General features: G+C 33.2%; 1 protein-coding gene across 5 annotated transcripts; it reads left to right on the top strand.

Moving 5' to 3' along the window:
* Window positions 1-5,896: 5,896 nt before the first annotated feature.
* Window positions 5,897-12,241, top strand: LOC112006312 (uncharacterized). Of its 5 annotated transcripts, none has more exons than XM_024038598.2 (5): window positions 5,897-6,269; window positions 6,775-7,000; window positions 8,250-8,617; window positions 9,643-9,699; window positions 11,976-12,241. In XM_024038598.2, the coding sequence occupies exons 1-4, from the start codon at window positions 6,003-6,005 to the stop codon at window positions 9,667-9,669; spliced, it is 888 nt and encodes a 295-aa protein (XP_023894366.1). In that variant the 5' UTR covers window positions 5,897-6,002; the 3' UTR covers window positions 9,670-9,699; window positions 11,976-12,241. The 5 variants fall into 5 exon arrangements, with proteins under 5 accessions (XP_023894366.1, XP_023894365.1, XP_023894363.1 ...); XM_024038597.2 differs by having other exon boundaries at window positions 11,961-12,241; XM_024038595.2 differs by having other exon boundaries at window positions 8,250-8,644; window positions 11,961-12,241.
* Window positions 12,242-19,516: the final 7,275 nt, after the last annotated feature.

The following is a 19,516-nucleotide window of genomic DNA, read 5'->3' as shown; positions in this document are numbered from 1 at the left end:
TTTTTTTTTTTTTTTCTTTTCTCTTGATTTTCTCCACCACACACCTATCCCACTCCCATCTCTATCTATTCTTCTTTTTCTTTTTCTAGTACATTCCGGATCACACTTTCACTATCTCCAGCTCTCTCATTCTTTCTCTAGCTCTCTCTTTTTTCTTTTTCTTTTTTTACTTTTTCTATTTCTACTTGATTCTAGAACACTCTCTACCATGGGTCAGATGGCTACTGTGGGTCAGATGGATTCTAGAACACTCTCTAGCGTTGTCTCTTTTTTGCTCCACCGTGGGTCAGATAGCTTCTGTCTCTCTTTTTTTTTTTTTGCTTTTATTATTATGATTTGATTAATTTTAAGATTGTGTTTTTGAGTTTGTATTTTGATTATTCTTGAGTTTAGAGATGTTTAAAAGAAATGATTATTGTGTTTGTAGCTATTGTGAATGTTTGATTGAGACTGAGTTTAGAGATATTTGAGAGAAAAGATCAAGAAGAGTTCTGTTGTTATCGTTGTAATTATTGAGCGAAAATTTAATATTTTAATCAGTTGTGATTATTGAGACTGATTTCATTCTTTTTCTCATGAACAGGTCTCTCTCTTTTTTCTCTTTTTTCTTCTCTTTTTTTTTTGGTTTCATTTGGTTTATGAGAAAAATTATTTTCGTGTTTGGATTTATTTTGCGTTTTGTAGCCATTGAGATAAAGAAGAGAGACGGAGTGAAGAAGAAAGAGAAAGAGAAAAAAATGTTTTTTTAATTCAACCGGTATTATTTTAAGGAGAAATAATCTTTGCAATAGCTACAGTGCTCTCCAGGCCTAGAGAGCTACTGTAGCAAATCTAAAAAAAAAAAAAAAAAAGAGATAGAGAGACTGTTGGAGTTCATTTTTTGTGTGAACAGTGCGTTTTCTCTCCAAATTTTAGAGATAGCTAACCTTGTTGGAGATGCTCTTAGACTTTACAAGTGTTACTAGCTTACTATGTAAAGTCTATACTTTGGGTCCATGGGTAAACCTAAATAAGTACACTCTTTACCCTCCATAGTACATACCATACTCCTTTAATTTCTCATAAAAAATACATGGGCTTGAGCCATGCATAAAAAATAAAATTTTACCAATAGAGATAGTGGGTCCAAAAGTAATCAATTATTTGTGGGTCCATCAACAAGTGTATTACTTTGTTGTTTGTGGGTCAAATAATTCTTATATGTTAATTGTTAACCATCTAGTGTATTCCAAAAATTTGTTGGTATAGTGATGGTAAATAAAGTAATTTTCTCAAAATAAAATATCAAAAGTTTAAGAAGTTTAAAGTTCCAATAAAGCAAAAAATATACTACATAACAGGCTAAAAAATGTAGTACAAATACCATATAATACTTGATTTAAATTCAAAATTTTTTAATATAAAACTTATAGATATTTTGATTATTCAATAATATATATGACTTATACAATTTTTATGAAAGAAGATACTAGTGTCTAAACAAAACTTATATATGATATTAAAAAAAATCTAAAAACAAAATTGAATTAAAAAACTTTCTATGATTAATTTAGTTATCTCTCATAAAACATGAAAAATTTACTCACATTTTCAAGCAAATAACAAACACTTACATAACTACGTACAGATATATATATATATATATATATATTATTTGAGTTTCGTTCGATTTCAATGTGTGCATAATCTATATTATACTGTCTACACTATAATATTCTATTAGAGTAATGTTAACAAGTTTACATAAAGGTCACTGTATTCAGTTTTGTACGCGTGATTCATTATTCAGTCATTCTAAGTTTTAACACATGTGAAGCATATTTCTATAGATGGTGTTTTATAATGTTTTAGAAATTGGTATACCAACAATACATATGGTTTTGAAAATAGGACAACCAAAGATTTTTCCTGTTGAATGAAGTTTTCCCAGCGGGATGGATTTCTCCAAAAAAAAAAAAAAAAAAAGTTTTGAAAATAGGATAATTCTTCATTAAGTAGATCAACCATGCCATTGTAGTTAATAAGAGAGTGGAAGAGGACAAATCCTTTTTAACCAGGAGACAAACCAAAAGCTTAAAGTCGTTTAGAGATTTTTGTAAAGTGGATTAGGATTAGGTGGCAATCAAAACGTGAAAGAACAGAAAAATGGAAAGATAGGTCCCTCTTGGAGTGCTACCTATCAATGCCAATTTTTTGTCCCATTCCAACCATACCAATTTTTGTTCATCAAAAAAAAAGAAAGAAAAAAGAATTCCAAATATACTTATGATTAATCAGACCATACCATTCATTGTGCGTGCACGACTGATTCATTTTGTACCGTCATTTTAAGTTGTAACTAACACGTGTTTCCAAAAAAAGTTATAACTAACACGTCGAGCATATTTCTCTATATTATTGTTTTTTTTTTTTTTTTTAAATCGTTCTACAAAAAAATTTTAGTAATGAAAATAATGTGTACTTTGACTTTGTTGAGGACATTTTCTTTTAACTAGAGGACCACAATTGACAAAACCAAAAACTTGGATTTTAGAGGGAATTATGACTTATGATCCCGTTTTTATGATAGCTTGGTTAGAGCATTAGCAATAAAAAGTCAATTTAGCAACCAATTCCCTTAAAACAAGTCTCAAGAGTTCATGATACATATTACATTTTTTTCATAATAAATGTGTCAACAAGTTTTTACCGGTTTTTATATATATATATATATATATAAATTTACCATTGACTATTTTTTTTTGCAAATGACAATTTGCCATTTAAACACTTGTGAAAGTTTTCATTAAAAATTTTTTTTAAAAAAATCTACAATTTTATTGCCCCAAAAACACACACACACAAAAATAAATAAATAAATAACTAACTAAAATAAAAACTTGAAGGAAAAGAAAGAATATAAAAAGGGAAAGAAGGAGGTCTCTCTTGCAATGATACTTATCAGTTACTATCAGCTCAGTACCAATTTCGGCCTATTCCAAATATAATTGCTGAGCACAATGACTAAAGCAACCTCAATGTTGTCCACAACCACAGCTAGGCCCACCGCATATTCCAATGGGAATGAAAGAATCGTTTATCGCAAAAAAAAGAAAGACAGAAGCAGAACCATTAACTTGACGCCGCGTAATTAAGCAGGACCCTGGCTCTGAGTCTCTGACCACTGACCCGTGAGAGAGTAGTGACCATAATAAAAGCCTACAAATTATTTGCGTTTGGTGGGTGTGGTGAAGGGACATGTGGGTCCAGCTCATTTGCTAAACACCTCTATCAATAAACGACCTTGATTTTGCCACGTTGCACCAAACACTCAGGCACATCATCCCTGCCTATCCACATTAGTGGTAGTCCCCATGCTCTCACTATTTAAGGATAGCACATCACTTTCTCAATTATTTATTTATTTTTTTTTTGTTTTGTTTTTCGTTTTTTTTTTTAACTGTTATTATTTTTTTGAATCTTGTATTCTTGTTAACTAAAATCTACTTTCATATGTTGAAGGAAAAAATACTCATGTAATTCACATTTTTCTTTTCTTATTAGTGTTCATTTGAAATCAATGAAATGTAATGATGCTGCTTTAGCTAAAAGAGAGAATGATGTAGTCGATGTTTGGTTTGAAAAATGAAGGGTGTGCCTTCCTTCTATATTCTATTGTAATAGAAATATTTTTTTTTAGAGAAAATAATTTTAATTTTGAAATATATATTAAGAATGCCTAGGGTTGTTCATGAAATTACTTGGATTACATTTAAACCAACCAAAACTGTATACAAAATGAGGTAACTTATATCACACTATCTTGCAATGCAGTGCGGATTGTGGTTCTCTGTTAAGAAAAAGCATAAAATAGCACTGCACCCTATAAGTACATGTGTGTGTGCGCCCGCGTGTGCATGTATGTTTTATTTTATATTAAATATATATTATATGAATTAGAGGTTGATCACTTGATCCTTTAAATATAATGGCTTGTTTGGAAGTTTAGAGAGGGAGGAGAGTAGAGGGGAGTAGAGGGAAGGGGAGTAGTGGGGAGGAGAGTAGAGGAGAATGATTCACCTCCACCTTATTTGGATGTTTTTAAAATTAGTAAGGGGGAAGAGATTAATTAGCCCTTCCCCTTGTGTAATTTTGTTAATATAATAAGAGTAAATTAGGTAATTTACTTGGTCAATAGTTTATGTACTCTACTCCCCCTCCAAATCTCTCCAATTTGGGGAATTAAAATTGGGGGCTAGAGGGAGTCCAAACCCCTCCAAACTCCTCCAAACCCCTCCCCCTCATCCTTTAAAAAACTTCCAAATAAGGTAATTACATTACTCTCTCTCCCTCTACTCTACTCCCCTCCTTTTTTAAACATCCAAACATGCCATAAAAGATGAGACCTGTCACACATAATAACTTGTTGAGCTACTGTTAATCAACCCAAAACAAATAAAAACCAGCCCAACATTTTAAAAATTGGCCTAAAATAGATGAAAAACTAGCTTTGGATTAGACCCAACCAACCCAAAATTTTGAAAATTGTTCCCATCCAAAATTGACCAAACCATACCTTGATACAATGTGTAAGGTTTAGTGCAATGACGGTTTTGTTCAAACCGCACCTCATAGTGTGGTGATAAAAATAGACAAAAACCGCACCGAATCACACTATGAATAGCCCTATCAAATTAAAATTAAAATTAAACGTGAGTAATAGTAGTCTAAAATTGTCATTCATATCAATAAATTATTGCAATTAATGGAGAGTAATGGGCACATCATTAGCAAATTGAAAACAACTCATACTACTCAGAGAAATTTTTTTTTTTTTGAGAGTGTAATTAGAGAGAGTTTGTATATATATGTATACACACACACACACACACAATATATATATATATTAAGAATACTAAGTATTTTTAACACATACAAGTATGGAGAGAGAGTTTTAAAGAAACTGACAGTGATGTATGTCTAAAATGGCCTAACTTTTTGATACACAATATAGACTTTAATTCTCTTTAACTCACACTCATTTTCAAATGTGGGATTAACTTACTGTTTTTTCTTTTGAGAATACTAAATATTTTTAAAACATACACGGAGAGAGAGGAGAATATCTGAAAGAAACACCGTCAGTTTGTATATATATAAACACGTATATTTAATTCTCATAAAAAAAAAAAAAAGCACGTATATTTAATTATTTACATATTGACCTTCCTCCTCTCTAATACTGTCTAATAAAAGTTTTTGTATATGAACACGTATACTTCCTCCTCACTAATACTGTCTAATAAAAGTTTGCATATGAAACGTATACAAACACAATGTTACCGCTTGCTTTTTGTTGTTTTGGTTTTTCTTCCTAAATAAATAAAAATTCTTCCTTTAAATTATGAAATACTACTTTAAAATACATATTTTTATAATATTTAATTAATTTATAAATTACAGTTAACGCTCTAAGGTTTAGGCTCATCCTAACTGTTAGAAAAATGAGAAAATGAATAACATTTTTGGGAATTAATTGGTCAATTTTAAAAATAAAAAATAAAATCTAAAACCCGACTATACTTTACCCTATAATTTAAAAATAAAACCATATGAAACACAGGTTATGAGGTTAATAACTTATAGAGTTAATAAAAAAAAAAAAAAAAAAAAAAAAAAAACCCTGAAATATTCGAGCATATCCACATCCAGTCATCCAGATTGGTTTGGTGCATCGAAATTATCGAAACCTGACTGATGTGGATCCTTGCTGTACAAGCCCAAGAGCCACCAAATTAAAATACTACTAGTCCGATTTAGAACACCCAATAACCTCACGCCACCTAGGCAACAAGACCAACCAAGCATGTGCGCCGCGTCCCGTCCCAAAGTTCGTGCTATAAAAACCCTGTGTCTCACTCTAACATGCTCCATGCCAACTCACACCAATTTAATTTGTGCCCATTTTTAGGTGACCCAACAAAAAAAAAAAAAAAAAAAAAAATTTGTGAAGCATTACCATCATGGCTGCTAGAATTCCTGAGAATCGCCGTGATTGGATGTGTGGTACTTATTGCCATGAATTTGAGTACTTTCCGACACAACCAGCAGCGAGTTTGTCCGATATGGTTTTCGGGTTTTTGGAGGATGGTGAAGGGTTGCTGGGAAGTATAAGTAGTGAGGAAGGGTGTGGAGAAATTGAAAACTTTGATGAGGCTGAAGAGAAAGATAATATTGGTAATGTTGAGGAGGATAAGAGTTATTGGGAAAACCAGCACCAGATTTTGGAGGTACTTAAACAGAGTACTCTTCTATTTCACTATACTCTATATATAGTTAATATTAGTTTGTGGGGTCCATTGAAATATGTAATGAGTTTGGATAGCAAAGCTCATCTTTTTCTTGTTTATTTTGTTTCTACTTTTCTTTGATCTATCATGGTTTTGGTACCTCTAATATTAGATCTTGACTCACACACTAAGAAATCTCAGATTACAATCTTCCAAAATTAGATTCATAAATATATGATAAAAGAATTGTACGTATAGAGTATAGTAATCATATCAATGAAATCATTGCTTAAAGGAATTATAACCTGATAGATCTCTTTGCTCAAAGGAACAAACATTCTTCTCTGATAGATCTGGTTTGTGATAGGCTATATTGTCTTATTATTTATTTATTTATTAATTTTTTTGATAGCTATTGTCTTATTATTTTTAGTTTGTCGTTTACTTGTGCATTAATGCAAGCAAATGAGCTCATCAATTACTTTCTTATCTCTATTATATATAGGCTACCTTACGAAGGACTTCCTCTCTGGAATCAAGGATTAGAAGTACAACAAAAGAAGCACTAAAAGAGATACGGAGTGCAAATACAGTCTGTGCTTGTGGAAGACCGTTGGCAAGCAGCTGCCGGAATTGCCTGATGGGAGAAGTTTCCGGCCGCCTGCAAAATGCCGGTTACAATACTGCCATTTGCAAGTCTAAATGGAGAAGCTCCCCAAATATTCCATCAGGTAAATAAAAAAGAAAGTTGAATGCATGCTTAAAATAAGTAATCCTCATCATGACAAAAAGAAGCAATAGTACTATATATCCCCATCATTTTCTTACCTACTTTTCTTTTAACTTTTGTTTATTCCCACAAGATTTATGCCCTAATCATATGATAGCTGCAACCACTTTTGACTCGTAACTGTAAATAGCTTTTAATGTGTAGTCAACATAGATAACCCATATTTGGTTTAATTTCTTTGGAGTTAATTTTAACGTGTTATCAATCAAGTGAATAAAAGATGTAATCTAGGAGTGTCAATTCGAGTTAGCGTATCAAGTTTGTGTTGTGTCGAGGTAAAGATATTCGACTAAATGGCTCAACCCTAACCCGACTTATTTAATAATCGTGTCATGATCTTTTAATCCTAACCCGACCTGTTAATAAGACGAGTTGACCTGACCTAACCAATTTGACACGCTTAATAAATGAGTCGTGTTAGGTTGACACAAATGTAATACAACCCATTTCAACTTGCATAATATTAAATATAACATCCATTTTGTATTAGTAGTTCTAGGGTCTGTAAAGTTTTAATTTCCTATTATATCCCTTGTAAATTTTTGTAATTACTCACTTTTTTTTTTAAATTTAAAATATATGTTGGATATAAAAGGTATTTGACAAATCTAAAATAAAATAAATATTTATTTGTTATATGAGTTAAACAGGTTGTATTAAGTGAGTCATTTCGGGTTGATACAAATAAATTTGCGTGTCAAACGTGTCTATTGTGGGTTATGCGAGTTGACCCATTTATAACCCATTTCTTATTGTGTCACTTTCGAATCGACTCGTTTATGACCTAAACCCATTAAGGCCCAATCCTAACCCGAAAAAACCCGTGTCGAGTTCGTGTCGTGTTCGCGGGTTGTGTTGAACATTGACACCCCTAATGTAATCCTTTAGTTTTAACTATTGGGCGTAAGTTTTATAAAAGATATATAATCCTTTAGTTTTTCAATATTTTGGACGTAGGTTTTAGTGACTGGATCACGATAATTACTTCCTTTCTCATCTCATTTTTATTTTTCAAAATATTTCAAATTTGGCTTTTAGTGTTGAGGATGTAAGTTTTTTTAAAGAGATTAAAACTTTGGCTTTCAGTGTTAGATTTTAGTGACCAACTTACGATAATCAGTTCATTTCTGATCTTCCTTCAAAATTTGACAATTTCTATAAGTGAAAAGTGAGGCTTCTATGTGGTGCAGGAGAGCACACCTTCTTGGATGTCATAGAAAATTCTGGTTCTAAGAAAGGTGAGGTGAGGGTGATAATTGAGTTGAACTTCCAGGCTGAGTTTGAGATGGCAAGAGCAAGCGAAGATTACAACCGGCTAGTCCAAAGACTTCCTGAAGTATATGTAGGAAAAGTAGAAAGATTGAGTACCCTAATAAAGATCTTATGTTCTGCTGCCAAGAAATGCATGAAGGAAAAGAAAATGCACATAGGGCCATGGAGGAAGCAGAAGTACATGCAAGCGAAGTGGCTTAGTCCATGTAAACGGACAACATCCACACCAAACTTGTCAATGGGATACTCTAACCCTTTGCCAAAGCCTAGGGCTTCCATGCTCACGGTAGATTTGCTAGAGAAATTGCCTAATGTGCGTTGCACAGCTGTTGAAGTTGTGTGATTGATGTGAAACAGAGATTTTTTTATTCTTATTCTTGCTTGTGATCCATAATTTAGTCAAGTTTCAACTGCTTGAAAGTATAGGACTACGTATATTTGTACAGATAAAGGGATCACTAAGCAATCAAAAATTAATATATACTTTTCTTCCCTATACCCCCCACCCCATCTTCAAAATTCAATTTTGTTTTATTGTGTTAGTGTATTGAAACACTAAGTATACCCAGAGAAATCTCATGAAAAATGTTTTTACTTTCTTTTTTTTTTCCTTACGTGATTAATTTATTTTTATGTCTCAGTATAACAAATCAACATAAGTTTTATACTTTGCTAAATTTCCTCGGCCCTTTTTTTTATGCAACCCTCAGATATCTTTTTGGGTTCTTAATTTTTTGTACTAGTGAAATAAGGAAACACTTAAAATGCTCAATTATCTTTTTAACCAGATTTTTATTCTTAAAGGTTAATCTAAACCGTTTTGTCTCAAATAATATTCACCATATTGTTTCTTTTTTGGTAAAAATAAATTTTAAAAACAAAAGGGTAGCACATCTCTTGGATCTTATTGCCCATTAGTATCAAATATCAAATATATATATATATATATACATATATATTTGATACTAATGGGCAATAAGATCCAACGTCTTTCTATTTTCGGGTCAAATTCATAATTTTTAAATTGTAACATGCATACACAAACACCTTGAAAATTAATAAAATGAGATAATTTTCATATATTAATTATTCATATATAATAAGAATACAGCATTTATTTTGCATTCACCTATCCCTCACTAATTATTAGTAATTTCACTCTACATATAATATATATATATATATATATATTGTATGTGTGTGTATAATAATAATAATAATAATAATAATAATAATAATAATATGTTCTACAAATGTTTCTCTCTTTTTCTTTTTTTAATTATAGTCAATTAATTTTGTTCATTTTTATAGGGTGACGGCCATTTGGGTGGTTCGTAATTGATGCATTGCACTATTTGAAGCTCAAAGGTAAAATTCTTTTTGCACATTTTAATTTTACGTGGCTGGATATAAACTCAACAAATTATGTCTATTAGCATTTTTAACTTAGATAAAATACTTTACATTTTGTAACATTGTGCCTGCAATTTTTTAAATATGGTGTATATATTGAAAAACAAAATTAGAAATAATAATTATTTAGGAGAGGAAGAAAAAAATAAAATAGAACTTATCACAATGAAAATACCGTTGCAATAACCTTGTATAAATTATTGTTCATGTTTATTCTCATAATATGGACTCAATTAATTTTTCATATTTATTGCCACAAAAATTTGAATTAATGGATTATTGTTGATGCTCATTTTGGAAGAGCCCAATAGCAGGAAGAAGCCCAACAGCAGGAAGAAGCCCAACAATATAGGCAGAAAAGAGTTAGTAAATTGAGAGAAAAATCATTAAACCCGAATGGCAAGAATGATGGATCAAAGACCCATAAAATGATAAATGGGTGTCGAAGGAAGTAAAAGGGCCTAAAGGAGCCTAGAGAAAGAAGTAGTAAACTCATGGGCAGTATGATAACAATAATGGGCCGAGGCAGGTCCAAAGTAATGAAATAAGTGAGTAAGGGGTTGATGGAAAGCCCATGAACCCCAAAGGTAAATGATATAATAATTGGGCCAGAGAAACCCAAAAAAGTTAGTAAAAGCCTATGGGAATGTAGAGTCAAAATGAGCCAAGGATACCTAAGGAAAGAAAATGGGTCGATGATTACCAAGGAGGAAGAAATGGGCCAAGGAAGCCCGTAAGTAATGGAATGGGTCAAGGAAACCAAAGTAGCATGAATGTAGACCCAATGACAATGCTGGTCACTGTAATCAAGTGAAAGAAAAGCATGCAGCAGGCCCAAAAGAAGCTCAACAAGCACGGGTCAAATAACACCATAGCAAGAATAATAGAGTAGTATGGCAAAAATGGTATCAAGTTTACGGAAGGAGCAAAGAGTGGGCTAAAGAGAGAAAAGCCCACAATCAAGCAAGGCCCAGCCCTTGAAGGAAGCAAGCCATAAAGAATGGAAGATTATAAAATAATTCACGCCACAAAAGGTCAAGGATGAGTGGCAGAATGCACAGATGAGCCTCCAGATCATGGCAAAAGCATGAGCAGCAAACAAGTTTTGGACATACACAAAAGTGGAGCACTTGCAAGGCTGAAACACCACCAACCTGTACCCAGCCAATACAGGAGTGGTGGGTCATGGGTCAGAGGTAAGTGAGGGTATAGTCTGGCGGTGGGGAGAAGGGGGGGAGCCTATTCTAGGGTTCCCGCTCAAACTCTTTTGAGGAAAATGTCTTGCTAAGATGACATACCACTTAAAAGAGGAAAATATGAGTTGGAACTAGTAGGTGCATGCTATGAGGGATAGTAAGAGAGAATGCCCATACTGTTGCAGATAGGAATTCCATGGTGAACAAACAAATAAAATAGTTTTCTTTGTCTGGTAATGGAGAGTGGCACAGCTAGCACAGGTAAGTATTGGTGGCTAGGCAGCTGATAAACCAGTGAGTGATTTGGAAGACATCCACATCTAGACAAAAGTGGTTAAAGGGTAAAATGGTAAAAAAACTAGTCACAGTAGGCAGTATATAAGGAACCTCCGCCGTGCACAGTGAGATCATCAACACAACAACAATCATAATGAGAGATTCACAACAACAACAACAATAATCACGACTATAACACATGAGTAAGAGCTAGAAAGAAAAGAGTGGGAAAAGTAGAGTAACAAAACAAAAAGAAAAAAGAAAAAGAAAAAAGAAAAAAAAAAAAGAAAGAAATTTGGGAAGAAAAAACAAAGAGAGAATAGAATGGCAGACATGCACTAATAGGCTAACCCTTTCTCTTCCTCTAAAAGCCGATCCTCTGTTAAGGATTAAGGATTTTCTAAGCATAAGTCATTTAGGCCCGTTCTCTCAAAGTAGGTAATTTCTATAATAGGATCTTCCTGAGAGGTTATTCACATTGAGGGAGTGGTTCCCTCCTTGGTCATAGTCATGTAATGCAATTGAGCACGGCATACTAGCCATTCCTTCCTTGCTTTTATTGATTAAGTACTAGTATTATTTCTCTTTTGCCTCTACCATTTCATTTGTAATGTATTTATTGGTGTTGTGCCATTCTCTTTCTTTATTTTAATTGAGAAATCTTTACTTATTCTGTCTAACAGCAAGTATATTTCTTTTATTGTTGTCATATTGTATTTGTCTGTCATAACTCTTGTGTAACAGTCTCATCTGCGATAGGCACATGATCGAAGTTTCAATAAAGGGCTTTAGTTTGTACACAAGCTTGTCTGAGGTGAGTTGCAATTGGACTAGTCCTGACTCTCCTACTCAGAACCTTTGCATCGTAGTACGACAAGAGGCAGCCCAGCTCACAATCTCAAAAAGGCCCACCACAATTATCACAATGAGAATTTTGTTACAATAACATTTAATTAGTTATTGTTTATATCTACTATCACAACTAGTTTGAAATAATAACTTATCAAACAATAATTTCATCGCAATACTTTGGTGAATGTTGCAACTAAAATATAATTCCTTGAAAAGTTTGACGCAAAATCTTATCACATTGGAGACTTTGTTGTGATAGCTCTTTAAAACTTGCTTTTGAAATTTATCGGTGTGCTACCTATTATTCTACTAATTGCAAGACTCTTTTCATTGATCGAAAGCATAAGATAGGGTCTTTAGAGATGTTGTCGGTTTAGAAAGAAAAAATGAGTTCCCTAAAGCATATTAAGTTAATTAAGGGATAAGTATGACGAAGTTGTAACTACTAGTGTGAGGACAAGTAAAGAATCAATTTCCTTTCACTATATAAGTTTGCATTAAGGATTAGTATTAAAACCCATATTTCTTTACACTAGTGATGGATGAGCTTACTGAATCAATTCAAAAAAGTCTCTTGGTGTATGCTTTTTGCAGATAATATAGATTTTGTGAATAAAATTAGAAGTGGAGTGAATGCCAAATTAGAAATTTGGCAAGACGCCCTAGAATCTAAAGACTTTCATTTAAATGGGACTAAAATAGAGTACATGGAATGTAATTTGGTAAAAGTAAAAATAGAGACGAATGGGCAATAAGACTTGATGGCCAAGAGATACTAAAGAGAGAGATTGGGTCAATAATTTACAAAGATTGAGAAATTGAAGAGGACTTGAATCATAGAATAAAAGTAGGGTAGATGAAGTGGAGAAAAGCATCAGGAGTATTGTGTAAATATAGAATACCTATTAATTTATTTACAACTATCTATGCTCTATGGTACTGAATGTTGAGTTGTTAAGAAATAACATATTATAAAATGAGTATAACTCTCTCTCTCTCTCTCTCTCTCTCTCTCTCTCTCTCTCTCTCTCTCTCTCTCTCTCTCTCTCTCTCTCTCTCTCTCTCTCATCCACAACTAGCGTTAATCCACGACTTCCATCAAATCCACACAAATTTGAGGTCACAATTCACACAACCATGGTCAACCGTCAATTCCATCAAAAATCATTGACGTAATCATTAAACGCCTAAGGTCTCCAATAACTTGTCAATTGGAAACTGCCAACCTCCAAGGTCTCTAATGACTTGCCAAACCCATTAACAACAATCAACAACCGCCATCACAAAATGCAAAGATTTGAGGTAGCCAAACATGTGTGTGTGTGTGTGAGAGAGAGAGAGAGAGAGAGAGAGAGAGAGATGCTTTAGGCTTCAAGCAAATTGAAATTATTATGGTGAATAGTGGAAAAGCCTAATTCAAAGTTTGATGGAAAGCTTGAGTGTAGCCCATAAGTGAAATTAGATTTGTAAACTTAAATGTTATGAGAGGAAGAGAGAGAGGGAGGGTCATGATGAGGCTCGAGGAGTCAACAAACAACAACTATACGAGAAGAAGTGAGAGATAAGTTTAGTGCCAAATGAGAGGAAGAGTGAGGGGTTACAATGGTTGGGTATGAGAGAGAGAGAGAGAGAGAGAGAGAGAGAGAGAGAGAGAGAGAGACATATTGAGGAAGAAAAAATTATAGCATATTTAGTGAGAAAAAAAATAAACAATGAATAAAATAAAATTAGAGGTAGATTTTTAAGTCTAAAGTTGGATTATCTTCATGACTATGTTAAAATAGCTTTTTAGACCAAATTTGAATAAAATTTATTCAAGCTTGATGGAATACTTTAAGTAAACCAAAAAAAAAAAAAAAACTAGCATTTTATGCAGAATTTCATGGTTGTCTTAATTTCAAAAAATAAATAATAAAATAGATAATTTAGCATAGAGAAGATTGCAATTTACACTCTAAAATGTGCTATATATCTTGTTGTCCTTAAAAGTTTCAAAATTTGAATTTGGGCCTCAATTTTATAGAAGTCCCAATCCAATCCAACCAAAGAGTTAGTATCTAAAAAGAAAATAAATACATACATACATATATATAAGAAGAACTGCGAGTTTTTTTTTTTTTTTTTTCAAAAAAGACTTGCTACTCCCCTATTCGAATCTCGCGAGTGACTAAGTGCAAGATGAGCCATTACATAAGGTTGAATCTACTCTTCGTAGAATCAACCCTAGATACCATCTTTTTTGTTAGTTTTAGAGCCTTGAGACAAACCGTGTTTAACCATTTTTAAGGTCTAGTTGTTAATTATATCTATTATGAAAGCCTTAAGTTGAGCAAACAAGAACCACTATGATGACCTAGGAAATCAATGAAACCAAACCAATTTCACATCAAAAACCGGGGGGAACCTAACCTAATCAATCCTGAGGTAACAGTTCACTCTAAGATGAAGATTTACAATCAAGGATAATTTAATTAGTAGTAAATTTAACTTCAATTACTAAACTAATCTCTAAATCCATATACTTCTCTTACAATGAACTACTGCAATATGAATTTCCAATCCACACACTTCAAAATCTCATTGAAGATTTGAATCTCAAACACCTTTGATGACTAGTGTGAGTCTCTATATTATTCAAGTCCAATAGAGTCTCTTTTATAGTGTAGAATAAGTGGCAACCTTAGTAGATTGGACGATGGGCTGGACTTTAAAATCTGCAAAATTATCTGATTTGTGATTTTCGATTGATCAAAAATGTTAAAAATCTACTTCCTTGAATCAACTGTTTTCCTGTTCTTGCACACTGAATACAACCACCTTGAGTATTGTCTAATCAATCCTATAGACTCTATTGTTATATCTAAACAAGTTTGTATTAACATTTTTTTCCAATAAAACTATACAAGTATAAAACCTAACAACCTAGCTCCATGTGAATCCCAACACACACCTTGCAACCACACCAAACTCAAGAATAGCAACAATCAATGTCGAGATTGAATCTTGGGTTTGAGTAAGGTGGGTGGCTACAATGAGTTGACATCAACTTGGGTGCAACTTATTGGCCTAGTTGGAAATAAGTTAGCATGGTCCTTGGCCCAGTCGTTAAGTGCCAGACTAGCTAAAGATGAAGTTATCGGGATGAAAACCTTGTTTTTGTTAGTGCCAAACTAGCTAAAGATGAAGTTATCGGGATGAAAATCATGTCATAAAGACTGGATCTAATGTTGTCCATGGTGCTTGAAGTCGTGTGCCATTGTTGACCACGAAATAACTTGGTCAAGTACACATGCACCAATTCACTACAAAAAACGCGGTTTTAGGCCGCGTTTTTTAGCCGCGTTTCTGTAAAACGCGGCTACAGGTTGGGCTTTAAGCCGCGTTTATGAAAAACGTGGCTCTAGGCTAGACTTTAAGCCGCGTTTATAAAAAACGCGGCTATAACCAACCTATAGCTGCGTTTTCTAAAAAACGCGGCTATAGCTTTTTGAAAAACGCGGCTACAAGTCCAGTCGAATTACTTGAAGCTGCGTTTTATAAAAAACGCGGCTTACTGACCCTTTAGTGACGTTACCTATAGCCGCGTTTTCAGAAAACGCGGCTATAGTTCTAGAGAAATAAATATTTCATACGTAGTTAGGAAACCTGTTGTGACGTTACCTATAGCCGCGTTTTTAGAAAACGCGGCTATAGGGTAACAAAAAAAAAAAAAAAAAAAAAAAAAGAGCAAAAGCTTCCCACGTGCCCCCCTTTCCCACCTGCATCCCCACCTACCCCACTCCCTTCTTTTCTTATTTCTCATTCTTTCTTTACTTCTCTTTTCATTCTTCACTTATTTTCTTTCTCTCTTCATTCCTCCGTAAGTTCTTTCTTTCCCTTTTTTTTTTTTTTTCTTCCTCCCTCACATCTGGGCAACTCTTTTTTTTTTGTTTTTTTCCTTTTTCTTTCTTCCTACTTCACATCAGGATAACTCTCTCTTCTTTTTTTTTCTTTTTTTTTTTCCTTCCTTCTTCACTGGGTAATGTTTTTTTTTTTCCTTTGTTTCTTTTGAGCTGCTAGTTTTTTTTTTTTTTTTTCCTTTCTTTTTTTTCTTCGTCTCAGGCACACTAATTTGTCAATACATCTAGTTTTTTTTTTTTTTGGTTATTTAATGTTTAGTTAGTAAGAAAATAGAGGAGATGTTATTGTGGATCTATGCTTGAATTTGTGCTATTGTGTTGCTGAAATTGTGAATATGTTGTGGATCTGTGCTTGATTGCTGATATTGTGATATTGTGTTGCTGATCTGTGCTCTGATTTGTGCTAGTAAGAAAATGGGTTTGTGTTCTTATATGTAGGGGCACATTGTGTTTGATTTTGAATTTCTGGGTTTGTGTTTGATTTTGAATTTTTTGGGTTTGTTTGTATTGTGAATGTGTTGTGTTTGATTTTGAATTTTTTGAATGTGTTTGTATTGTGAGAATGTTGTGTTAGATTTTGAATTTTTTATGTTTTATTTTGAATTTTTTTGATTTGTGATTAATTTTGATTTTTTTTTTAATTTGAATTTGAAGTTTCTGGGAAAAAAAAACCCAGAAATTTTTTTTTTTGTTTTTAGGAAAACCTATAGCCGCGTTTTAAACGCAGCTCAAAGCGGGCTATAGCCGCGTTTTTAAAAACGCAGCTATAGGCCCTAATTTATCCATATAAACGCGGCTTCAGGTCTAACTTGTAGCCGTGTTTTTGAAAAACGCGGCTATAGGTGTGACCTATAGCCGCGTTTTTCAAAAACGCGGCCATAGGTCTGTTGCTGCGGTACTTAAGCCGTGTTTGTAAACGCGGCTATAAGAAACGCGGCTATATCCTATAGCCGCGTTTTTAGCGTCTATAACCGCGTTTTCTAAACGCGGCTATAGACCCAGATTTTTGTAGTGATTGGATGGCAGTGTCGAAAGAGCACTAGATCGGAGTGGAGTTTATGATTTGATTTTTTTGTGTTTAGGATTGAAGAGAGAGAGAGAGAGAGAGAGAGAGAGAGAGAGAGAGAGAGAGAAGGGTAAAAATGGAATAATAAAATAAAAAGAAAAATTAATAAAAATAATATTGATGTAGATTTTTTTTTTTTATTATTTTTTTATTATTTATTTTTTATGTGGACAAAACAACATAGTTTTAGCATATTAAAACTATGTCATTTTGAGCTAAAGTGGTACTTAACCGTTGGCCAAAATGGGCTTTTTCCCCTTTCACCCAAAAGATGTAGCAAAATACCACTGTTTTTAAACTATCTAGCAAAATACCCCTGTTTTGAAACTTAATTTTTAGAAAATCAAGTTATAGGCAATCAAACTTTATAAAAAAAAAAAAAAAAAAAAAAATTATGGAACTTGAGTTCCATGTGAATTTTTTCAAATAGCTTGATTTTCATCAAATCAAATTTCAAAACAAAGGCATTTTGCTAGATAATTTCAGAACATGAGCATTTTACTACATCTTTTGGGCGAAATGGACAAATGCCCATTTTGGCCCTTAACCGTTACTTCATTAACAAATATGGATGGGTTTTTATTTTCCCAAACCTTACATAACAGTAGGGGAATGTAAATTTTGAACTTTAGGAAGCAAATATAAAATTACTCCAAACTTTTAAGAGTATGGCAATTTATGACTTAGTGTATTTCAAAACACCCAAATTGCTAGTACTTTTTTCATCTCTCTCCACAAACTCAACACAATTAAGTTTGTTCCTATTCGCCTTTTCTCATGCCCTCTCATTTTGATTTGATGCTTTTTGGGGATGATATGTAATTATGGAATTTCTTAGTATATAGTACCCACCAACAAAGTTAATAGTCACTTAGGCAATGGTACAAACCAAGAAAACAAACTAAATTTAATTACAAATTTAATCCTCAACTTTTACCCCATGTTTTAAATTAGCCCCTATCCTTTGAAATGTTTCCTTTCAGCCATTATATTTTTAAGTTCATGTCGAAAGATCCATGCCATTACTCTTTGCTCTGATTTTGAGATTGGATTATTACGCAAAATCTTAGGGATTTTCATAGCACCAAAGGATGAAAGGGATTAGTTATTCAAATACTTCATTTGCTTCTTTTATATGTTTGGAGACAGAAAAAGTTAAACAGCTAACGGTAGAGATCCATTTGTCACAAAATTAAGTATAAGGACTAAAGTTAAACATCTCAAAGGATGATAACCATTTTAAAACATGGGGTAAAGGTAGAGGAATAAATGTATAATTAAACAAAAAATATACCACTTTTCACTAATTGCATGATACATAATATGTTATAAGTTGTTTAACATAAGTGTTAGCTTTTGATACAGTAGTTTCTTGGAGGACTCACACTTTGGCATCTCTCAGCTACCTTAGTACAAACATCCTGAATTGTATCTCTCATGCGATGAGGCCAGCAGTTGTTTGTGCGTCGCGTGCAACCAAGAGCTGTACAGCCAACTTGGCTTTGATTCCGGTCTAAACCTCCACAAACCTAGTCTGAGTTCACTAGTGCAGCAACCTGTTAGTCTGAGTTTTATAGTCATGAAGCTCAATGATACAGCACACGTATAGGAGTGACTTGTGAAGTATGTGATCATATAACTTGACAAGGATAGTCAATTTTCGTGTGCTTAATGAAATTAAGCAGGTGCTAAATGTGTTGTAATCATTTAGTTGTATCCTAAGTTAGGAAGGTATTACTGCCGAGTTGGCAAATAGTTAAAAAATTAGTGCCAATGGCTTAGTGAAACCTTAGCCTAAGTCAGTATAAAGGCTAGCTTCCTTTTTCTTTTCTTTTTTTTTTTTTTGTATGAGATTCATTCAGAAAATAAACCAAAGTTTTACTTCGCTTCATTTCCAATATCTCTCTAACTTCCTTTCTCTAATTCTTGGAGGTCAACGGTCCTCAAATTCAGTTCTTATCATCATCCAACCCTTCAGTCATAAGTCAAAAACCACGTGTTACGATCTCTAATTGCAGGCTCCTGAAGAGCAAGATTAACTCGTGCAGCCTGGTTTTCACATAAAAGGCAAGCATTGTACGGATTTCTTGGCAAAGAATGTCATTTAGATTATCTATTTATGACTCATGCACTGAACCTCCATCCTTTATTGTCAACAAACTATTGATAGATGTCAAGGGTGTTGTGTACATATATGATTTTTTTTTTTTTTTTTAAATTAATGCACCCATTCATCTAAAAAAAGTTCTAAAGCCGTGTGACAAGGCTAATGTAACATCAACTACCTCAGCTTCGTTCTTTTATTGACTAGAAATAAGTTTTTTCTCATTTTTTCAAAAAATTCTACAATATTACTTCTTTCTTCTTTCAATTTTCTTTCTATGTCGTCTTCCAATATGATTTTATAATTTCTTTGCAAGGGATTCAAAGAATTCAAATGAGCCTTCTGTGAGTTACATCTCTGAATGCAATTACTTTTCAAT

Source organism: Quercus suber, unplaced genomic scaffold (genome assembly GCF_002906115.3).
Source record: "Quercus suber isolate HL8 unplaced genomic scaffold, Cork oak 2.0 scaffold_100, whole genome shotgun sequence".
Taxonomy (NCBI): Eukaryota; Viridiplantae; Streptophyta; class Magnoliopsida; order Fagales; family Fagaceae; genus Quercus; species Quercus suber.
The sequence above is the reverse complement of the archived record's forward strand: the minus strand, read 5'-3'. Positions and strand labels throughout refer to the sequence as shown.